The sequence below is a fragment of the Mesoplodon mirus genome (genome assembly GCF_964341445.2).
Source record: "Mesoplodon mirus genome assembly, chromosome: X".
Taxonomy (NCBI): Eukaryota; Metazoa; Chordata; class Mammalia; order Artiodactyla; family Ziphiidae; genus Mesoplodon; species Mesoplodon mirus.
The window spans coordinates 15,902,400-15,925,084 of record NC_138981.1 but is presented as its reverse complement, the minus strand read 5'-3'; the positions used below and the strand labels follow the sequence as shown (position 1 = coordinate 15,925,084).

Below are 22,685 nucleotides of genomic sequence, written 5' to 3'. Positions count from 1 at the left end.
ACCAAGCTCTGAAACAAGTAATAGCTTTTGCTCTCTGAACCCCCCCCTTTGTACATTTTCTGAGGGCCTCTGGGCAAGATCCCAGAATGGGTCATGCTTCCCCCAACATGTTCACCGGTCCCTGGCACCAGCCACATACTTAGTCTCTTCCTTTTGGTTGAGCCTCCACCCCATCACTACCGAACACAGAACAACAGACTTTTTATTTAAGAGTCAGAGACCCGAAGACGGACTTAGATAAGTCATTGGGTACTTTGAATCTAGTGCCGTTATGAGGAGGGGACAAGACAAGATAATCTAAGTCCTTTCCAGATCTAACCACGAAATTTATGATCTGTTCAGGACTAACCACATTTTCTTTAGACACTGGTTCCCTCCTGCCAATAATCATCAATGACTAAGCTCTCATGTTTTAGAGGCCCTCTCTAAAAAGTGAGAAAGGCTGTTGAAAGCACCAGCTATTTCTGGACCCCTTCGATGGAGGCTATACTTCTGTGAATAACAGAATTCACATCAGAAATCAGCCCACTGCCTTTGAAAGGGCAAGAGACACTATTCATTTTTTCAATCTTCCAAAGAAGTTAATACAAAAGTTGGACTCACCATGACTCTTTCCTATCCAAAGGATTTGGGGATTAACTGTTTTATTAATGAGAAAGACAAAGAGAGCTCTATTCTAACTTTCTGGCATGCTAGAATGTTCTATATCTGATTGCAGTTACATGGGTGGATACATATTTTAAAAATCGAGTGTACATTTAAGATCGGAGCCTTTCATACATTTCACTGCATGTAATTTTTAAACTTTTTCATTAGGTACAAGACTCCTAGTCCATTCCGTTGCCCAAGGCCACTCGGGGATACCAGGATGGGCCTAAAGATGGCAAGTCAGCATTGGCTCTACAGGAAGATCTTCCTCTTAATTTTTTATCAGCTGGGGATTCAGTAGTTGCCTGGTCCACAATTTTCATGAAAGGGTTAAGTGACTTTGGTTCAAATCCATCCAGACAGTACTAGAATGGAGATAAAAGATGACTCACATTTGCTAGATCATCCCTATGACTCACATTATAAGTTGTGAGAGTCTAATATCAGTTAATGAACAGTAACTGTATATACAAAGGAGTCCTCAAAGTGTCTGGACAACACCTTAAGGAACAAAACTCTCTTCCAAGGTCTGGAAGGAAACGCCTAAGGTTTAGGATTTATGATGAGGCATTACCTGCTTGCAGGTACTCCGGCTGCAGAGTTGGAGGCAGGCCCTCAGGCAGTGGGTAGCCGTTCTTCCGGGCCACAATGAGATGAAACGCAGCACAGAACTCCGGCAGGCTCAGGGCTCCATCGCAGTCAGCATCGCTCAGTTCCCTAAGGATAGCAGATGTTATGAGCGCCTAACACAGGGCTCAGATACAAGCACTTCATTTCTCAGCTTTAAGGAAAAACCTTGAACTTTTCAAGCTGCGAATGTTGTATCAAAACTTTGAGAACTCCCTCCTGGGAAAACACAAGTAAGCTCAGTAAATACTGGTTGAACTATGTTTTCAGATAAAACTAGCAACTAGGGAAGGCTGGAATCAGATGAGATAGAAAAGAAGAAAGGGAGAGGCTTGAAAAGGCTTATCTTTGCTTCAGCCCTTGTTTCCCACTGAAAAGCAGAGGCCTGTCTGCCAAAGTAACTAAGACCCCAGAAGCTCAACCAGTCTCTTAGGTGTACAGAGACGAGTACGCTTGTGTTAGGACATGCAGAGCGAGAAGGCATATACAATCATAGTAGAAAGGGGGTTACTATTTGAAAGAAAAACCACAGAAGGTAAGCTCCGGAACTTTCCTTTGGACCCTTCACATCCTTGTCCCCCTTGAATATTCAGAAAGCACCAGCTCCCCAACGTGAGGAGCCAGGGAACTGTTTCAAACACTGGGTGGAGAGAATCCCACAAAGCTTACATGGATATGTCTCAACAAAAAGATAGAAACCCTCATGCTGATAATGTTAGGACTGGGAATTCTGCCAAAACAGACTGTATTCTTTACAAAATGATAGTTTCTCTTTTTTCCTAGCTTTAAAGCCTAATAGGGCTTGCCTTTTTTTTTTTTTTTAATGCTAGAATATATTGCCAAAAAACCGAAATTCAGCTCAGGATACAGTGGCATTCACAAGTGCCAATGGAATAGTTTTCCAATATGATGCACAAAACATGACAAGCAATTTTAAACTCTATTATAATTTTTTTGTAAATCCTCATGAAAAAAAGTTTTACATAAATACAATACTTTAATTATATATTTATCACAGGGTGGTCTCCCACCCAGTCTTGAGGAAGAAGAGCCCACACGCAGCTGGGAGTTTACAGAGGTACGGAGCATTTTCATAAACGCAAACAGAGCCATCTGGACCAACCAGCACAGCCCTTCTGGAGCTGGTGATGGAGCCGGCACAGCAGCAGAGCACCAGGCACGCCACATGTGCAAGTCTGAACCAGGGCCCAGCTGATAAACACCAGCCAAATTTACGAAGCTCAGAGGCAGCGAGAAGAGTCAAATTTAACTTAATTCCAAAATATCTGTGGAACTTCTGTTCGCCCGGCCTCATAAAATATTATAAAGAATAGCTTTTCAAGGTTCTCTGGTCACTTACACCACATCAAGTAGAAAAATCTGAAAATAAAACACACAAGATGGAAATTCTCATATGCTCACACAACTGCTTAGACTGAAAAGGCATCTAGGTGAGGATAATAATTAGGAAATTGCTTTTTAAGTAAGAGCTAAAGCAGTGCGTAGTATGTGCCAGACACTATTCATTGTGCTTTCCATATAACTTACTTAATCCTCACAGCAACAATAATCTAAGTTCTTTTCATTCTCTTAGTCTGTATTTTAAAAAATTCAAAAGATTAGATTTTTAAAATGCAAAAGTAGGAGCTAAGGGATGGCTATGGATAACAGTATGATACTATGAGGCATTAACTGTACTTACCATATATAGGAGAGTTCTGGAATGGAAAGCTTTGATTTGGTGAAGAAGTTCTTGGCCACAGAACCTGTCAAGAGCCATTGTTTAAATAAATCATGAATTACTTATCTAGAGCAGCTTTTATATTTATATGTAAACGAATCACCATTTCTTTCATTCAGCAATTCCTACCATATAACCACAAATATAACAATTATTCATCAAAGCAACTACGAATTGTGTGGCTAAAAAGCAACATACAAACGGCTTTTAAAAGAGTATGTAAATTAGAACAGGGCAAAAGAACTAACGACCTAATACTTATTATGACATGAAAATTATATGAATTCCTTCTTCGTATTTCCAAAAATCTGCAAAATTTACTAAAAACTCAAAAGATAACTATCAAAATTATCAAAGTAAAAATCTGTCGAGCACTTTTAATGAACGGATGCAAAAGTAATACAGGATCATGGTAGGAAACAGCAAAAAGAAGAAAAACTAACACCATTAATCTCATCATACTAGAGATAAGACAGACATCTTGGGAAAGCGTTTCAGTGAGATTTAAGATCTCTTGGTGGCTCTTCAAGAATCGTATCCAGGAACCTCTTGCTACTTTCTTTATTCATTGCAAATTTACCAATATCAATGGAAATCAGGTAATCATTCAATTTTACATGTTATGTAGCTTCAAGTCCCAATTGCACTTAAAATGTTTAGACCCAATCCTTATTGAGATTGAAATTTTTATGCTTTCTGCTCTCAAAACAGTTTCACAATTCAAAAGCCTCAAGTCTAATACAAAGAACACTCAAATCAAAGCCCTAAACTCTATTCTAAACTGATAAAGTCAAAAGTCTTTCCTTAGCCATAAGGAGACTTCTAACTGGCCTTGAAACAAAGGATTATAGTAGACCCTAAGGCAGACTTATTTTCCTTTGATAGATGAAGGATCAAAGACAAAGTACCCTATAAACGAATGAGCCTTCTCCCCAAGAGCATCCTGGAAATAATGCTGACACAGGACTGTTGGCCATCCATGCAGCCTCCTTGCTTTGTCAAACATTTGTCAGAAATGTCTTGAAAGCCCATTTGCCAGCTATTTTATACATAGAAAGGCATTCTCCCCTAATTTCATTCTTCTTTTTCCCTCCTGATCGCCTTTCTTCAAAGTATAATAGGCTCAAACCCACAGCTAGAGACCTGGCCTGGCCTTCACACAGTAGAGAGAGACTGTCGGCCCACGGTGTCCCAGAGTGGTTGGATGGTGCCCACAGGGAAGATGATGGCTAACGAGGTCAGAGAAGGAGCACTTGAGCAAGCCCGAGTGCTCCCTCCTTCGGTGCTGACAGGTCAAACGGGGAGCTGGAACCCTCGCCCCAGCCCCACCCCCAAGCAACAAAGAAACCCCAAACAAGCCTCCTTTCCTTGCTCTGCCCAGCCATTTTCAGATCCACCTGAGAGCCACATGTGGGGCAGAAGAGGTAGAAGGGAGGCTTAAAAGCGGTCAGCAGTCAAAGATCAAAACCATGAATCCAGACGTTTTCTTACAAGGGGTCTGTCAGCCCAGTAAACTACAGCTACCCACAGCATTGATCCATCAGTGACTGAATGTTAATACACCCAATATATACAGCTCTTTTAAAAAAAATAAAGACCAGTAACCCACTGTAAAAATGGATTGAGCTATGAGAGTTTAAAGAAATAGATGCAACTGACTCTTAATCATATTGAAAAAAAAAAGTTCAACCTTGTTCGTGAGACATCTGTAAGTTAAGGCCACACAAAGACATGATTTCTTGACTATCAGATGGGAAAAATACAAAAGTTCAAAAATGTGTTTTGATAACAAGACTATGGGAAAACAGGCACCTCATACAATGCTGGTGGGGTGACAAAATGGCACAACCCCAAAGAAGGGGTGTTTTGCAAAATCACATTTGACCCAGTAATCCCACTTCCAAATTATCCAAGGATACACTAACAAAAATATAAAAAGACATATGCAGAAGGCTATTTACAAGAGAAATACTTGTAATAGCAAAGGACTAGAAGTAATCCCAATAAAGAATTGGCTGAATAAATGATTGCACATTCACACAACCTATAAGGGGAAACGAGAAATATCTCTACATACGACTAGAGTAATCACCAGAATATATTGTTAAATGAAAAAAGCAAGGTGGAGGAAAGAATAAGTAGTATGCTACCACTTATCTAAGACAATATGGAGATAAGAACACACACACACATAGAGAGAGATATGCGCATACACGTATTTGCTTCTATTTTTAAAAACAGACAAATAAGCCATTAAACAAGATGTTTACCTATAGGAACAAGGAAGGAACAGGGTAGAGGAGCTAGGGGCAGGAACTAGACTTCTTTGAATGTAGCTTGTTTTGTAGACTCAACTTTAGGACTGTGTTAATATTTTATATAAGTAAAAAATTAAATTTTAAGAACACAATCCCTAAAAATTGAAATCAAAACAAATAAAACTGAAAAGCACAAAGCTGGAGAACTCTCACTATCCAATTTCAAAAACTTACTATAATAATCAAGACAGGGGCTTCCCTGGTGGCGCAGTGGTTGAGAGTCCGCCTGCCAATGCAGGGGACACGGGTTCGTGACCCGGTCCGGGAAGATCCCACATGCCGCAGAGCAGCTGGGTCCGTGAGCCATGGACGCTGGGCCTGCGCTCCGCAACGGGAGAGGCCACAACAGTGAGAGGCCCGCGTACCACAAAAAAAAAAAAAAAAAAAAAAAAATCAAGACAGTGTGGTATTGGCATTAGGCTAGACATAGAAATCAGTGAAATAGAACTGGTAAAGAAATAAACCCTCACACTTACAGTCAGTTGAATTCTGACAAGGAACCTAAAACAATTAAATGGGGGAAAGAATAGTTTTTTCAACAAATGGTGCTGGGACAACTAGATATTCACACGCAAAAGAATGAATTTGAACCCCTACCACATATCATATGCAAAAATTAGCTCAAAATGGACGAAATAACTAAATGTAAGAAATAAGACTGTAACATAGGGAATTCCCTGGCAGTCCAGTGGTTAGGACTCTGTGCTTTCACTGCCAGGGCCCGGGTTCAATCCCTGATCTGAGAACTAAGATCCCACAAGCCACACGCGCGGCCAATAATAATAATAATAAAACAAAACCAGTATGACCTTGGATTAAGCAATGGTTTCTTAGATATGACACCAAAAGCACAAGCAACAAAAGAAAAAATAAACTGAACATCAAAATTAAACTTTTTTGCTTTGCAAGATACCATTAGGAAAATAAAAGGACAAGCCACAGACTGGGAAAAAAATATTTACAAATCATATGTCTGATAAGGAACCTGCGTCTAGAATACACAGAGAACTCTTTCCACTCAACGATTTTTTTAAAAAAATGGCAAAGTATCTGAATAGGCATTTCTCCAAAGAAGATATACAAATGGACAGTAAGAGCATGAAGAGATGCTCAATGTCATTCTTCATCCAGAAAGAGATACCACTTCACATCCACTAGGACGGCTACAATCAAGAGATAAAAACAAGTGTTGGCAAGGATGTGGAGTAAGACACTACTGGTGGCAATGTAAAATGGTGCAGCCACTTTGGAAAACAGTCTGACTAGTCCTCAAATGGTTAAATACAGAGTTATCCTATGATCCAGCAATTCCACTCCTAGGTATATATCCAAGAGAAATAAAAACATACATCTACACAAAAACTTGTACACAAATGTTCACAGCAGCATTATTCTTAACAGCCAAAACAACCCAAAAGTCAATTAACTGATGAACAGATAAATAAAATGTGGTCTATCCATACAATGGAATGATATTCATCCATAAAAAGGAATGAAGCTCTGGTACATACCGCAACATGGATGAACCTTAAAAACATTATGCTAAGTGAAAGAGGTCAAACACCAAAACACACTTATTATACAATTTCATTTATATGAACAGCCCAGAACAGGCAACTCTATAGAGAGAGAAAGTAGTTTAATGGTAACCTAGGGCTGGGGGGTGGGGAGAGCAGGAATGGGGAAGAAATGCTAATAAGTAGGTAGTTTATTGGGGGGAGGTGCTCTAAATCTAGATTGTGACTATACTACACTAAAAACATTGAATTGTACACTTTAAATGGGTGAATTTAGAGTATGTAAATTACATCTAAATAAAGATGCTTTCTATAAAGGGACATCAACTAATTGCAATGTATGAACCTCTCCTGACCTTGATCAAACTAAACTTTTTAAAAAGGCATTTGTGAGACAATTGGGGAAATCTGAACAAGACTTGATATTAAGTAATTTGTGGGGTTTTTTTAAATGTGCTAATGAGTTGTGGTTATGTTTTTAAAAGAGGCCTTATCTTTACAGATACATCCTGAAATATTTTCAAATGAAATAGTCTGGTAATTGCTTCAAAACCATCTAGGCTCAGAGAGGGTATAAATAAAACCAAATTGTGAGAGATGAGTGACAGGTACAGAGGAGTTTGTTATACTAGCCACTTCAGTTGTGTCTGTATTTGAAATTCTGCAAAATGAAAAGGTTAAAAGAAAATAAAAACATTCCTAACAGCTACCTACTTGTATTTGGCTAAATATCTGCATACATTGTGAAAAAACTCACTTAAGCAGTGGGTAAAGATAGCAAGTGGTCAATAAATGCAATCTGGGTTTCTGCTTTCTTTAAAAATCATGCTGTCAACGTTAATTTTTTGTATCTACAATATTCCGCCTTCAAACAAAGCCATTACCACCAACCAGAAAATATCTGCGTTTATACAGGTATATTTCAACTACGTACCTTATTTCACTAGAGAACATTAATCTTAGTCCACACTGTGATATGTCAGGTTACAATTATCAAGGACATATTGTTATTCTTCACAATTGAAGTATAAAAAGAAAGTTTTATGAATTTATCTTCCAGACTCTACTATTTCACTGTTTGTTTAGTCTTCAGCCGGGTGAAATGTAGGCACATGGGAATTAAATCAGTTCCTCTCAGCTTGAATTTTGCATGAGAACTCAATAGGAATATGTATTTCTGAAGATAACTCAGAAGAACTAACATGTGGACATAAAAATGCTGGCCAATTTTCCTCCCATATTTTCTCTCAGAAAAACCAGAGGAGAAAGACTGCAGCCAAAGAAAACAAACATGAACTTGAACTCTAAGGTGTATATAACATAAGGAGACCTGTGACAGCAACTCTTTGGGATGCTACACTACGTCCTTGCTGTAACATCGACATAATGAGTATGCAGTTAAAGGTGCGACACTCATTTCAGGAACTGCTCCAGCTAATAAGGCACAGGATCTGAACCAGGATGCTCCAAATTCCCATTTAACCCCCCTTTGAAATGGAAACATAACTTTCCCAATATCATTGCCAAGTGTTTTTCTGCATGGTTTATAGTTGATGAGACATTCAACCTCAGAGAAAAACAAACTAAAATCATAGAAGGTTGTTGTACTCATTTTGTGTGGACTATTTCTCAAGATGGGTGCTGTTATTTATGTGAGACAGTGAGCTGGGACCCGTGTTCTCACCCACCAGACTTTGTTACCTGAAATGAAGGAACTCGGATCAGGCTGAAGGGACCGGAACTGGTTGACATAATACTCTCGCTGCTCTTCCGTTATCCTCCAGGGTTCATCTGGGTAACTGCTGTTGTTATCCTGCAGTTCTCTCTCCACTGAAAAGGACTTTAAAAAGAAATCAATAAGCAGATGCTCACAGAATCTGTCTTTTGTGAAACCAAGTAGAAATATTAAACCCAAGCATTATAATTATTTTTTTCCTCAAGGGGGTGAATTTAAACACCTTGTGAGTAGAATTTAATGGGAATGTAAACTTCTGAAGGTCAGACATCATGCTTTATACCTTTCTTTTGTATTTCCCAAAGTTGTTAACAGGACTGAGCATGAAATATTGAACACTTGGGTGAGTGATGAAAGATTTTCCAATGTGATGAAGGGGAAAAAAATACAATCGCTCTTTTCTTCAAATACTCACCACATTTTGACCCTTTTAAATTAGTTGAGTAGATAGTAAGATAATCTAGATTCTTTTTAAACCATTTTTTAAAAATCTAGAACAGCTATAACCACACCATCTTTCTTTCTGAGGCATTCCCGTTGTATAAATCTGGGAATCAAAAGCTCCGAATCAAGTCCCACGTCCCCAGGTCCCACCTGAGTGGCAAGTCAGGATCACCAAACCTCTCCTTCCACATTTGTGAACTGGGGGTTCTACTTAGTAATAGAGCTGAGCGCAAAGATGGGCTGTCATGGTACCACAACAAACAGGGTAACAAGGGGTGCATCCGACCTGCCACTAGGGGGCATGCAAGCCAAATTTGAGAATTTAAGGATACAGAGAACCGGAGTAGTAGTGCAGGAGAAAAGAGCTCTGCTAAGCAATGGGGAAAGAAGCAAAAATGGTGATTCTGGAAGGAGCAGCACAGGGCTTTGTTGCATCCCTCCCATCTACCCTAAGGCTAAGGTGCTACTTGCCAGGGGCCACCTTCATGGAACTAAAAGGTGAACACAAGGAGGGTGAGTCTGAGACAAAAGGAGACTAGGAAAGAAGGGGAGAGGTATTACTACTAATACCCATCAAGGTGCCTGCTTCTGAATGAACACACTACCAAGGAATTAATCATTAGGAGGGTATTCTACTCACTATCCCCAGAAAAGACAACAGACCATCTCTGCCCCTGCCTCAACCTCCCCAACAAACACACACCACATTCTGGAAGTAACTCTTCCCAGGAACACTTGGCTCTCCTCTGATGCCATTCAGAGAAGAAACAACTCTGTAAAAAGTTTGAGCTGTGATATGACCTTGAGATGCCATCTTTGAAGTTTGCATACTAGATGAGTTTCCACTGAATCTAAATCAAACCATTTTTAAATGCCCTGAAAGTCACTATCCAGTAGTTCATGCCTTAAATTCATAGTGTTTTGAAATTTACAAAGCATTTCATACACCCCTATCTCACCCGAGCACCTCAAACATTTGAGAGGTAGACACAGCAGGTATTAGTATCCTTTTCCCAGATGAGGAAACCGAGGCTCAGAGAGCTGAAGGGACATGCCCATATCCTTCACTGAACCCCTGCAGTCAGCAAATAAGTGCCCACTTTTTTTTAATCTGTTGCCAAAATCTCCATGCTAGGTATTGGCTGCTGCATTCCCTGGCGCTGACACGGAAGCTTCTACTCCCCTAAAATGCACTCTCCTTCCCACCTGGAACCGAAGCTGCCATACCCAGTCGTTGCTGGTAGTGTCATCTCATAACCATCTGCTCACCCTATTTCCTCTCCCACATTACTTGACCCCTGAGTGGCATGAGTGGTCTCTTAGCAGGTCTCAAGTCTAATCTGACAGCAGGAATCGGAAATGGACAGGAGAAAGTGACTGATTCCACTGCTTAAAAGCTTTCAGGATGACCTATTGCCCAATAAAACAAACCCCACTCCTCCACCTGTCTTTTAGGGCCCTTATAATCCAGGCTCCTCCTTGGTCACTCATAGCAGGCTTCTGATAGCCCACATGCTCTCTCCTCATGGGTCAAGTTTGCGTCTTCTCCCCAGACCACCCTTCCTCTGATCCCAGCCCACTCAAATCCTACCCATCTGGGCTCCCCTGGTGGCACAGTGGTTGAGAATACGCCTGCCAATGCAGGGGACGTGGGTTCGAGCCCTGGTCCGGGAAGATCCCATATGCCGCGGAGCAACTAAGCCCGTGTGCCACAACTACTGAGCCTGCGCTCTAGAGCCTGCAAGCCACAACTACTGAGCCCACGTGCCACAACTACTGAAGCCCGCACACCTAGAGCCCGAGCTCCGCAACACGAGAAGCCACTGCAGTGAGAAGCCCGCGCACCACAACAGACTAGCTCCCACTCGCCACAACTAGAGAAAGCCCACACGCAGCGACAAAGACCCAATGCTGTCAAAAATAAATAAAAATTTTTTTAAAGTGCCTTCCAACAATGACAGAGGGCATGTGAACACCAGGCAACCCGTACCTGGCGTGGCCCTTCTACCAGCCTGCACGAAACAATCTTAACCTACCCCCGTCTCTTTCCCCTTGCTTCTCACTGCATGTTTTGAATTGATTTGATAAACCAAGTGATTTGAGCATCTTAGAAAATATGAATCCTTATTATAAGTATGCTAAGTATCACACAGTTTGAACATTTAAAGTGCTGTTTGTTAAATATCTTCATTCAGGTTTCGATCTGGAGGGCGAGAACCATATCATCTAAGCCTTCATTCTGCACGCTGCCCCTAGCAGGCTCAGCAAAGACACTACAAAAGTCAGCTGGGGGCCACTTACTGACGGGCTCTAACAACTTCAGGGGTATGTCTTATGTTGAAAGAGATGCAAAAACACTACTCTATGCTGCGCGTAATGAAAGAAAGCCTATGAGTCCATTTCATATTTTATTTTATTTTTTTAAAGACTAACTTGATTTTTTTAAATATTTATTTATTTGGTTGCACCAGGTCTTAGTTGCGGCAGGCAGGCTCCTTAGTTGCAGCATGCATGTGGGATCCAGTTCCCTGACCGGGGATGGAACCCAGGCCCCCTGCACTGGGAGCGCAGAGTCTTATCGACTGCACCACCAGGGAAGTCCCCATTTCATATTTTAAAGTTTGAGATCTATCAACAGACGTCCCTGTCGGTCCCATGGTCTGATCTCTACGGAGAGGTTTCAAGGTCCTTATTCATTAAGTGCGTGATTTCAGAGACAGGTGGAAGGGGCGGATCACATTCCACATTCCCTGAAGCCGAAATATTCCAAAAGAAAGCTGATCTATACTACAAGAAGCCAAACGATGTGAACTTTGCAGCAGAAACACTGACCTGCTCATTCATTCATTCATTCATTCACAGACACTTATTCAACACCACCAACATCCCAGACACTAGTCACTAGGGATACTCTGATGGTCAAACACATTCTTTTTCCCAGGAAGCCTAGAGTCCAGTGAGGGAGAAAGACGGGCAATTGCAAAACAGTGAGGTGTGAGCTGTGGTGAGACAGGGAACCCCGGAGCTCCGCGGCTGGGAGTCGGTCCACCGACCGCCCGCATCCGCACCACCTGGGGACTCGTCAGAAATACAGAAGCCCAGGCCCTACCCCACACCTAGTGAATCATCAAGTCTGGGAGTGAGGCTCAGGCATCTGGGATTTAACAAGCCCTCTAGATGATACAAAGCACACTCAAGTCTGAGAAGCAATGCTACAAAACATGCAGGGCAAGGCAAGCAAAAGGAACAGCATTTGCAAAGACACCTTAAAATGCCAGAAAATAGCCATCTCCTGAAAGTAGCTTGGTTGAGCTACATACAGATAGAATGGGCTGCCAGGGCAGAGGAGATGCGAGTGGAGTTGCCTCAAGACGGTCCAGACCAGCGGTCCTCAACCTTTTTGGCACAGGGACCAGTTTCGTGGAAGACACTTTTTCCACGGACCGGGGGCGTGGGGCGGGAAGAGGATGGTTCAGGCGGTAATGCGAGCGATGGGGAGCGGTGGGGAGCGGCAGACGAAGCTTCGCTCCCGAGCCCGCCACTTACCCCCTGCTGTGCGGCCCGGTTCCTAACAGGCCTCGGACCGCTACCGGTCCACAGCTCAAGGGTTGGGGACCCCTGGTCCAGACCATGAAGGTTCAGGTGCAGCAGGTTAAGGGCTTTAAACTGTATCTAGAAGACAATCGGGAGCCACAGGTAAGTATGACACAGGCCAATGAAATAATCAGTTGTGAGCTGCAGAAAGATCACTTCAGTGAGGAGAGTGGAAGGGAAGACTAGAGGTCGGAAGACCAATTAAGGCCATATCGGCAACCCCGGCCAGAGGTCAAGGTGGCCCAGAGGTAGGGAGGGCTATGAGGGGAGTAAGAGAAAAAAGCCATAGGGCCCCCGCCAGATGAAGGCCCATTCCAGCAGCGGGATGGTGGCTTGAGACCTCTCTGGCAGCAGCTAGGGGGACATCTCCTCCAAATGAACCCAAAAGGGAACCGTAACAAAGACCTGAAATCGGTCATCTAAGAGAGAATGTCTAATTGCAAAGACTGGAGGCACTGAGAGATGGGGGCGGGGGAACGATGGAGCCTTGGGCTTCCGAGGAGAAGCCGGAACCAGGAAGAGCCCCACCTCCACGTGCACCCAAGAGGCGCCCCAGTTCCACTCCAGCTGTAGTGGTTTGCTTGGCTGGGTGGAGATTTTTGCTACTTGGTGCCAATTTTGAGCTCTACCAGTGTTTTTAAGAAAATATAAAAGGAGGGAGAGAGAGAGAGAAAAAGAGAGACAGAGAGAGAATCGTCCGCATCTGTGTGCTTAAACCTCATACATATGGTTCATTATACAGTTTCTCTAGACACAGGAGAATTAGATTTGCTTATATTTAAAACATTCAAACCCTTGGTTTTGTTTCAAGTGAAATGCAGATATCTGGCACTGCAACTTGTTATCTCTGGGGAATACAGGCTGTTTATAATGAAAGAGACTTCAAAAGACTCATTAAAAAGTAATACTATTAATAAAATCCCAAAAGGTGACATTTACCCCTGAAGTATCTTAAAATCAAACATAGATGAAAAATATGAATTGCAAGGAGGCATTGTCAGGGAGAACTTAAGAAGGGGGTGTGTATTGTTTCAACCACAGAACATTTCTGTTTAGAATATAACCCCACCCTGGAGGCCTCCTGTCAATGCTGCCTTAGAGTCCAGCCATTTCACCTGAGGGTGCGATGATCTTTGTTAGAACAACATCCTTTTGGTGGCTTAGCAAATAAACTGTCTGGGGGAGGAAAACCTCCTAGCAAGCCCACAGTGACTCTGTGAGGATACCTCCCCTGCCAACGACCTTTTAGAAATAAGAACACCATACTGCGACCACTGATCAAAGCATGATCTCATGAGCAAAGATATGAGAAGACTCAACCACCCTAAAGGGGAAGACTGGCTCACAGGCTGCTAAGACTAGACCATAGCCCACGTGACAATTAAGCCGCCTACAGAAAGATCCCGGGATTGATCCGTCATGGGGCAGAGAAAAAAGAAGAGTCAGGGAAGCAAATGGTAGCCGTGCTTCTATGTGGGCTTATGGTGGTTGTCCTCTGACCACTCACGCCCTACATGCCTGGTGTACGGGTGTCACCGAGTGGCTGCCCAGCCAGTAATGACATTTTCCAGCCCTTCCTGCAATTAGCCACAGCCATGCAACTGAGTTTCAGCCAATGCAGTGGGAGCGCAAGTGACCTGCACCACTGCCAGGCAGGGCTAGCACCCCATGGTCCTCCTCTATGCTTGTCCCCATCAGCCCACTGAGAAGGGGCGGCACAGCCACAGGACAGAAGCAGCCCTGTCGCCTGAATCACCACGTGGGGGAAAGCTGCCTGCCAATCTGTGAGATGAGTGAGAAGCAGACCTGCTGTGGGAAGTCATTAAAATGCGGGCGTATTTGTTAGAGCGGCTGTTACTCCAACCAACCTACCCTTCAAGCAAGGCCCAAAGGAAAGGCACACCTGCCTAGAGCCAACAGCGCAGCCACTCCTGCACTGAAGACGAAGCATGAAGCCATCTTCCTTTTGTAATCTGACCACCTAATGACCTGAGACCGCTCTGAGCCCAAAAAGCTTTCTAATTTGATTGCTCACGAAGACTATCTTCAGGGACAGCATGTGGATGCATCTTTACAGCTGTCTTTCTATGCTTGGTTAATATGAGCTTGATAGGAGATTCTCAGGGAGGAAGTACAGAGTAAAGAGAAAAGAGGGCTGTGGTAAAACTGGGAAAAACTGGGAAATGAGGAATGAAGAAAGGAGCTAAAGAAGGAGGTGGAGCTCTGCGATTTTGTTTTTCACATTCGACTGTTCCGTATCATACTCTATAGCCTCATTTATACTGTTTCCCACCTCACTCTCATTCTAACGTTAAGGCCCATGAGGACAGGAAATTTTGTCTATTCTGATAACAGCTATGCCCCAGAGCCTAGAAAAGTGCCTATCACATGGGAAACACTCAAAAGACGTTTGGCGAATAAGTGAACAAGTAAAATAAACAAATGATGGGACAAGCTGTCAATTCTGATTCATAGACAGAATGGTTAACCTGAGCCCTCCTATAATGACTGGAGCTGAAGTTTAGATGCACTTACCAAACAACTGTCACCCAACAGTGTAAAGGCTGGGCCCTCTCCCTTACCTATAAAATCAGACGGGGAAGAAAACTTTTTTTTTCTTTTTCTTTTAAAATATTATAGATTCACTGGAAGTTGAAATAAATAACTTCTGTTTTTACCTGTAGCAAAGTTAGTTACAATTAAATCCTAACAAAGCAATTCAACTTTACCAGTTTCTTCGTGGAAATAAATTCACAAAGATGCCTTTAATCACATACTGCCAAACTTACTTAGGGATCTAATCTCAACAGCTTAGAAGGCTGAAGCCCAGACTATAGGAATCTCTGAGTCTAATGAGCAATGCACAGTTGCTGCTTATTATGATAAACTCAACTTTTTAGATGATCACCACAGACATCAGAGAATGTCAGATAACATGTATTCATTACGTGCCAGACACTGTAAGCACCTAATACACAGGATCTACTTTCATCTTCACAACAACCCTGCAAAGTAGGTCCCATTAGTCCCATTTTGCAGAACAGGAAACTGAGGATTAGGGAAGGGAAGTGACTTAACCAAGACCACACACCTAGTAAATGGTAGAGTCAGAACACGAACGGAGTCCAGAGTGTATATTCACTCAGCGAGCTCCGTGGTTCTCCCTCTTAACCATCCATCCACCCTTTAGCACCATTTCCTTTTAAGAACTAACCTCACTGTAATGCCTAAAACGCTGTCGCAATTCTGCAGACTGAGGATCTGAGTTGAGGATACAAATATCCCATACTTCCACTTCCCCCTCCATTATCTAGTTTAGTTGCAGATTTTGGCCAGTGAACTATTAAATCATACAGACAGAGCACCATCTTATTTCTCACATAACTTTTGCTTATAAGTATCTGGCATGTTTTCGCATCAGGAAAGCATCCTGTAGAGAGCCATACAATACAGATATTAAATCACTGCGCTGTTATTTTAGTATGTGGCACTAACACTATTTTGATTAACAAAAGAAATGCTTATGAGTAATCACTGTCTCCAATTCTTCCACCAGGAGCCAAGATCTCCTGCTCAGAAGGGCATTTTTCCTTTACGATTGTCAGGATTTTGCTCTCCGCTTAGAGGGGAAGAGCAGGAGAAAGCAAGAAATCAGCAGTTAGAAGAGCATTGGATGAGGCTGCGGGCTTCCGGTGCTATTACACTAACGTGCCAGTCCCATCCTTGCTGATGAGGTCAAAGCTGCCTGTCTCTTCCCCACTGTCCTCCCCTTAACACTCAAGGCAGCCTGAGGTCAGATGGGAAACAGATGCACCAAGAACTCAGGCTGAATCCACGGAATGCTTTAGAGAGTGAGGCTACAGACTGGAGGCGCAACATTAGTGCGGGTTCTGGGGCTTCCCTGGTGGCGCAGTGGTTGAGAGTCCGTCTGCCGATGCAGGCGACACGGGTTCGTGCCCCGGTCCGGGAAGATCCCACATGCCGCGGAGCGGCTAGGCCCGTGAGCCATGGCCGCTGAGCCTGCGCGTCTGGAGCCTGTGCTCTGCAATGAGAGAGGCCACAACAGTGAGAGGCCCGCGTACCGCAAAAAAAAAAAAAAAGAGTGCGGGTTCTGGGGCTTCCCTGGTGGCGCAGTGGTTGAGAGTCTGCCTGCCGATGCAGGGGACAGGGGTTCGTGCCCCGGACCGGGAGGATCCCACATGCCGCAGAGCGGCTGGGCCCATGAGCCATGGCCGCTGAGCCTGCACATCCGGAGCCTGTGCTCCGCAACGGGAGAGGCCACAACAGTGAGAGGCCCGCGTACCGGAAAAAAGAAAAAAAAAAAAAAAGAGTGCAGGTTCTGGAGGCAGACAGGTTTGGGTTCAAATCTGGGACGGTCACTTACTTCACTTCTGAGCCAACAGTTCCCCACCTACCTCTCCAGCCTCACCTCCCCACGACTCCAGGCTCCAGCCACACCAGCCCTCTTCCAGTACTCCATGCTACACAGGGCACAAGGGCTCACTAGACACGGGCTCCACCCCCTCTTAGCATAACGCCCTGCACTGCAGACAACGGCTACATAAAGGCTACACCTTCTGAACACCTCTGCTGCTAGAATGCCACACTGGAGTCAGGTTCCACTAAACATGCCCACAGAAAACAGATGAAGAACCGAGTCGCACGGTGAAAGAGGCAGGGAACAGAGCGTTCACTTTGCCAGCCTTAGTCATGAAGGTGGGGCACCAGGGCGAAAGCTAGGGCAGCAGTTGCCCCATTCCACAGCTCTGCTCGCGGCAGAGGCGCGGCTTCCTTAGCCACCAGTTTTGCTGTGGGGTTTGGGAATTGCTCCTGCAATCTCAGAACACAGTCTGAATTTTCAGTCCTTCCAAAGAGTTGGCAGGCTCTCCACACCCCTTATTATAAATCCCTATTTGCTTCAGCTAGTCAGAGTAGATTCTGGTCTCAACACTGAAGCATGCCCTTTGTCCAGACTTTTCCTGGGGCGTGAGACACCCCTCTCGTCACGTCCCAGCACCATCCCTCCAAGTCCTCCTTCACAGCTTAGTCCAGCATCACTTCTTCAGGGAAGCCTCCCTTCACTTTCCAGCCCCAGGGCCGATTTCTCTGTTATATGCTATCCAACTGCTCTCTTGCCTTCAGGGCAATTGTTAGTTTTCCATTATACATGCAGAGGCAGGATCACGTGATTCCCATCCATCTCCCCTGCTCGACTGCTCCTCGACAGCAGGGACCATGTTTGTCATCCTCAGGGCACGCTGGCATGGCGGCTGACCCACAGAGGCCACTTAGTAAGTACTTCCCAATGGATGAGTCAAGAACACAATCTGGCAGGCAGTCTACCCTGCAATCAAGACTGCTGGGAGGACGAAAGGGCACAGACTAGTGAAGAGGCCGGCACAGCACGGGGTCCAGAGAAGCACTCTGTCGGTAGTGACTCTTGCTGGGACACATGATCGGGAGCATGACACCGCCTGCTGCCCTGAGATCGGGGGATACTGATGAGCTTAGGGGTAAAATGGTGCCCCTGTAAGGGAGCCTTTCCTGTTCACACCACACTATCTGATGAGACCAAAGGGTCCTAGGAAACAAACACCACACTCCCTTCCAGCTTTACAAAGTACTCTCTGACACCAGGAGTTCAACTGGGTGTTTTCAGTTATATCCAAGAGGCTAATTCAGAGGCACCCTGTCTACCAAATCAGTGTGGGCCCTAGCTACTAGCAGGAAAGTTCTGGACACCATAAGCCTTTAATGAAATGCTCACAGCTGGGGTGGAAAAGCAACACTGACCCCACAAATAAAATGTGCTTATTTGCTATCATCTAACCAACCTGTCTAACCACATGGATGCTAGAATCCTAATGTGTACCAGCCTACCATTCTTACATTCCCCACCGCCTCTAAGCATGGATTCTGAAAGGCCTTAAAGGCGGCACCCCAATCAGTCATGATATTTACTCAATCAATATCTTTGTCCCATAAACATCCTTCAATCTCTATCCCAGACACCCTCCTCTTATATCCTAGAGTCACATTTCTTTCAACGATCCAGTATCTCTTCACTATTCTCATCTCATAACACAGAACATTTTTGCCTTTCACGTAGAAGTGTCTCCCAGTGAAGAAACCAGGTGACTGCCATCACTTTAATCATTAAGAAGTGTAGGTACATGGGGAGCACCTGGGGAATACCATAAGCGACAACTACAAAAGATTTAGACTGAGAAAAGTAAATTTCAGTATCATTCAATAAAACGTTTCAAAAATAAGGGATAAAAAATCTGAAAAAGAATTATAAGTAGATGAAGGAAATAAGTAGGAAAAAGAGGCTGGATGCTATGAAAAATAGGACCTCTTTGTGGTAATAACAGTGACCACTGGGATATCTGTGTGTTCTAGGTAGATTTGGGGAAGCAGAACACATCAACCTTTCACCCCTTAGGAGATGACCAAACTCCATCTAGGGTTTCAAATCAAATAGGGAGTGAATCTGGTAAAACAAGATGTCAAACCAAGAACAAGTCACGTGCATTCCAACAAATTTTATCAACCAGTTCTTCCTGTTACACACAAACACACATATACCCTCTCCCTCCCTCCCTGGTGTCCCTCCCTCCCTCCTCCTCCTCCCAGCTTTCCCCTCACCCTTCCATTTCAGTCAGAGGAAGAGAATTTAGTTGTCTGAGCAATGCTGAGAGGTACACACACACACACACACACACACACACACACACTCTGTGTTGACATTTACCATCCCTAAAACAGAAAATTTTCCCAGCCCTAATCTCTAGCCATAAGCTATTTCAACTTTACTGCCATAAAGGTAGAAACAAGAAATCAGTGCCACTGGGCCTGGGGCACTCCAGAACGAAAAAGAAGTGGGGTCCCTAACCTCCTCTAAGGGCATCAGGGGCCCAGGACCTCCTCTCGACCACACAAAAGAAGTGGTAATTAAAACTACACCAAGATTTCATTTTTCACTTATCAGATTTGCCAAGATCCCTAAGTTTCTTAGCACACTGCATTTGCATGGGTATGAGAAAATACACACTTTCATACATTTGTTAATAAGTGTGTAAATGGGCACCGCCTCCAATTTGAAAATCTCTACCAAAAATTTAAAATGTGTAGCCATTTCACCCTATTATTCCATTTCTAGGAACTATTCCTACATATATACAAACACTGTGATTGCAAGTCCTAGCTATTGATCAGAGGGGACTGGTTACATGGTTTCTGGCAGACGTACACAAGGAAATACTATGCATTCGACAAAACCGAAAAGATGAGGACATACTCTATGTACTCTTACAGACTGTTATTAAAGCTTATTGATAAGGAAAAAAATGCAAAGTGCACAACAGATGTATAGTACGCTACCACACATGTAAAAAAAGTGGAACTATATATTTTGCATATATTATATATAATTACATAAGAATACCTATATTCACTTGTATTTGCATAAAATAATCCTCTAATGATACAAAAGAAATGGGTCATGTCAAGTGCCTTGGGATGGGGAACTGGATGGCTGGGAGAAAGAGTGGGAAGGATACTTTTCTCTCTGTAGCCTTTTGTATCTTTTGAATTTTTTACATTTTAAAAAAAAATTTAATTGCTCTAAAGAACAACAGTGTTTGAAAGCTCACAGCCCATGATCCAATAAAATAACAGCGTGGTGTTTACTGCAGAATCTGAAACAAGCAACCAAAATCTTCGAGCGCTTTGGCTGCCGCCTAGTGAGGAGGGAGATCATCACTAGGCGGTATTTGGGCTCCAGCCACTCGGGAGAACGGCACGTAGTCGGCCTGCAACCTGAGGACTAGTGGAAGTGGCCCGGTGCTGGAGGAGACGCGGGGAGCTTCACAGGGGGCAAAGTCAGAGCTCGCAGAAAAGGGGCGAGGGGAAAGATTCCAAAGTAAGGGGGAAAGGCCTGAGGCCCTACTGAAAAAAAAAAAACCAACCCACACACAGAGCGTGGGGGTATTCATTTCTTTCACCACCCATGACACGGTCTTTGCTATTTAGAACCACACCAAAAGGACCAAAGGAGCAGACAGTACCCATCTCTGGCCATAAGTACCTACGGGGCAGGGTAGGGGGGCATGGCAAGAAATTGAGATTGAGTGAGAATGAGGGGAAAAAGGATACAACTAAGTTAAATACATGTTTTTCAAGTTGCAGACTTTTTAGATTTATATGGTGGCTGGCTACCAATGTGTAACATCTCCTCCTATACCTGTTCATCAGAAAACTTTCACCGAAAACATAGCCAAACCCCCAATTAGAATGGCACGGTGATAAAGTTCTCTAAATTCTGTTTGTCATTATTTTGTCTTTGAAATAAGAAGAGCAGCAAGTATTGAGAATTTGCCCCCAAAAGACTGTTAAGTTCATCCTTCCATAAAGAGAAAAAAAAATCACAGCACGTATGTTTTGGGTTTAAAAAGTAAGTGTGTTTGGTTTAAAATAAAAGATATTTTTTAGTGGGATCTGGCTGGAAGGATATTTCATTTCCCAAACCAGTCTCCCTAAAGCCAGGTAAAGGTATACTGCATATATTAGATATATAAGAATACTTGTATTTGCTCACATACGCATAAAACATTCCCGGGATAATACAAAACAAACAGACCACACTGGCTGCCTTTGGGATGGAAAACCAAGAAAGATCAGACGCCCATCCCTCCAGCTGAACCTCACAGATAAATGAGCGGACGAGCAATGAACTACTTTTTAAGAATGAAAAAATGGAAACCTCACAGGTACAAGAAATATTAGAAAGTTCTCACACTTCTTGTTATCAATGGAAAAAAAGCATAGATGAATTGAGACAAAGGAGGAAACCCGGAAGGCAAGACCAAGGCTGAAGAGTAAGGTTCCCACGCAGAGAACACTGACTGTGCGGGAAACACTGGGCAGCTCTGCGGGGCCTGCTATGGCTACTGGGGTGCGCAGGGGCCCGACACCAGCACCCCAAGAGCCGCGGGTGATCTGCTGGGAGCAGTGGGCAGAGAGGGACAGGCTTCAATCAAGGGGGCAGGAGGATCACATTCGTGTTTTTTAGGATGATTTTTGTCCAAGACGAGGATAACGGATTTGAAGAGGCCAGTGGTGGAAGCAGGAAGAAAGAGTCAGAGGCTGACAGAGTAGATTAGGTGACAGAGGGCAGCATGACCTGAGGAAGTGCAGAGAAACGGACAATGGAGAGAGGTATTTAGAAAGTGATATGGCTAGTACTCGGTAGCCGATGGGCAGACGGGATGGGAGGGGCATCAGAAACAGCGAGCCGTGTGCTGGCCCACGTGCCAGGGGCGTGGAGCCAGGGGTGGGAGGGTGAGAACTGCTTTTGTGGGAAAAGACGTGTTTAAAGTGACAGTGGGGGGACTTCCCTGGTGGTCCAGTGGCTGAGACTCCGTGCTCCCAATTCAGGGGGCCCATTTCAATCCCTGGTCGGAGAACTAGATCCCACATGCATGCCGCAACCAGGAGTTCACATGCCGCAACTATCATTTAAAAAAAAAAAAAAAAGGATCCCACATGCCACAACGAAGATTCTGCATGCGGCAACAAAGATCCCACGTGCCGCAACTAAGACCTGGGGCAGCCAAATAAATAAATAAATAAATAAATAAATATTAAAAAACAAAAAAAAGTGACAGTGGGACATTCGAGTGAAGATATCTGGCAGGTGATACGATGTGGCCATCAGGCTCCATGTAGCTAAATAGTAACAGAGTGAGAACTAGACCCAGGGATCCCCAACACACAAGGGGCAGGTGAAGGAGGGAAACTGAAATAAAAAGCTTAGCAAGAGGCAGTCACAGAAGCAGGAGACAAACCAGGAGAGGACAGTGGGAGCAGGAGGGTCAATTCTAAACCCACGCCAGCAATATCACAAATGACTACGTGACCTACATGGTTAGGATCACTTGTGAACAGTAAACCACAAAATGACCTATCAACACACCACGACAGAGAAGCAGGAAAGAATATTTACCATTTCTTTACACACCACTGTCAACCACCCACCAACATAGGATGTGCTCAGTATC

At 43.8% G+C, this 22,685-nt stretch overlaps 1 protein-coding gene across 5 annotated transcripts in view; it reads right to left on the bottom strand.

Annotated features, from left to right (window-relative positions):
• REPS2 (RALBP1 associated Eps domain containing 2) overlaps positions 1 to 22,685 on the bottom strand; it is a 238,102-nt gene that overhangs the window by 117,676 nt on the left and 97,741 nt on the right. For all 5 annotated transcript variants that reach the window (XM_082609610.1, XM_082609612.1, XM_082609611.1 and 2 more), the window contains exons 6-8: positions 8,553 to 8,691; positions 2,978 to 3,041; positions 1,223 to 1,365 (exon numbers count right to left, since the gene is read on the bottom strand). In XM_082609610.1, coding sequence (XP_082465736.1) covers positions 1,223 to 1,365; positions 2,978 to 3,041; positions 8,553 to 8,691 — 346 coding nt within the window. The remainder of the gene's footprint in view (positions 1 to 1,222; positions 1,366 to 2,977; positions 3,042 to 8,552; positions 8,692 to 22,685) is intronic.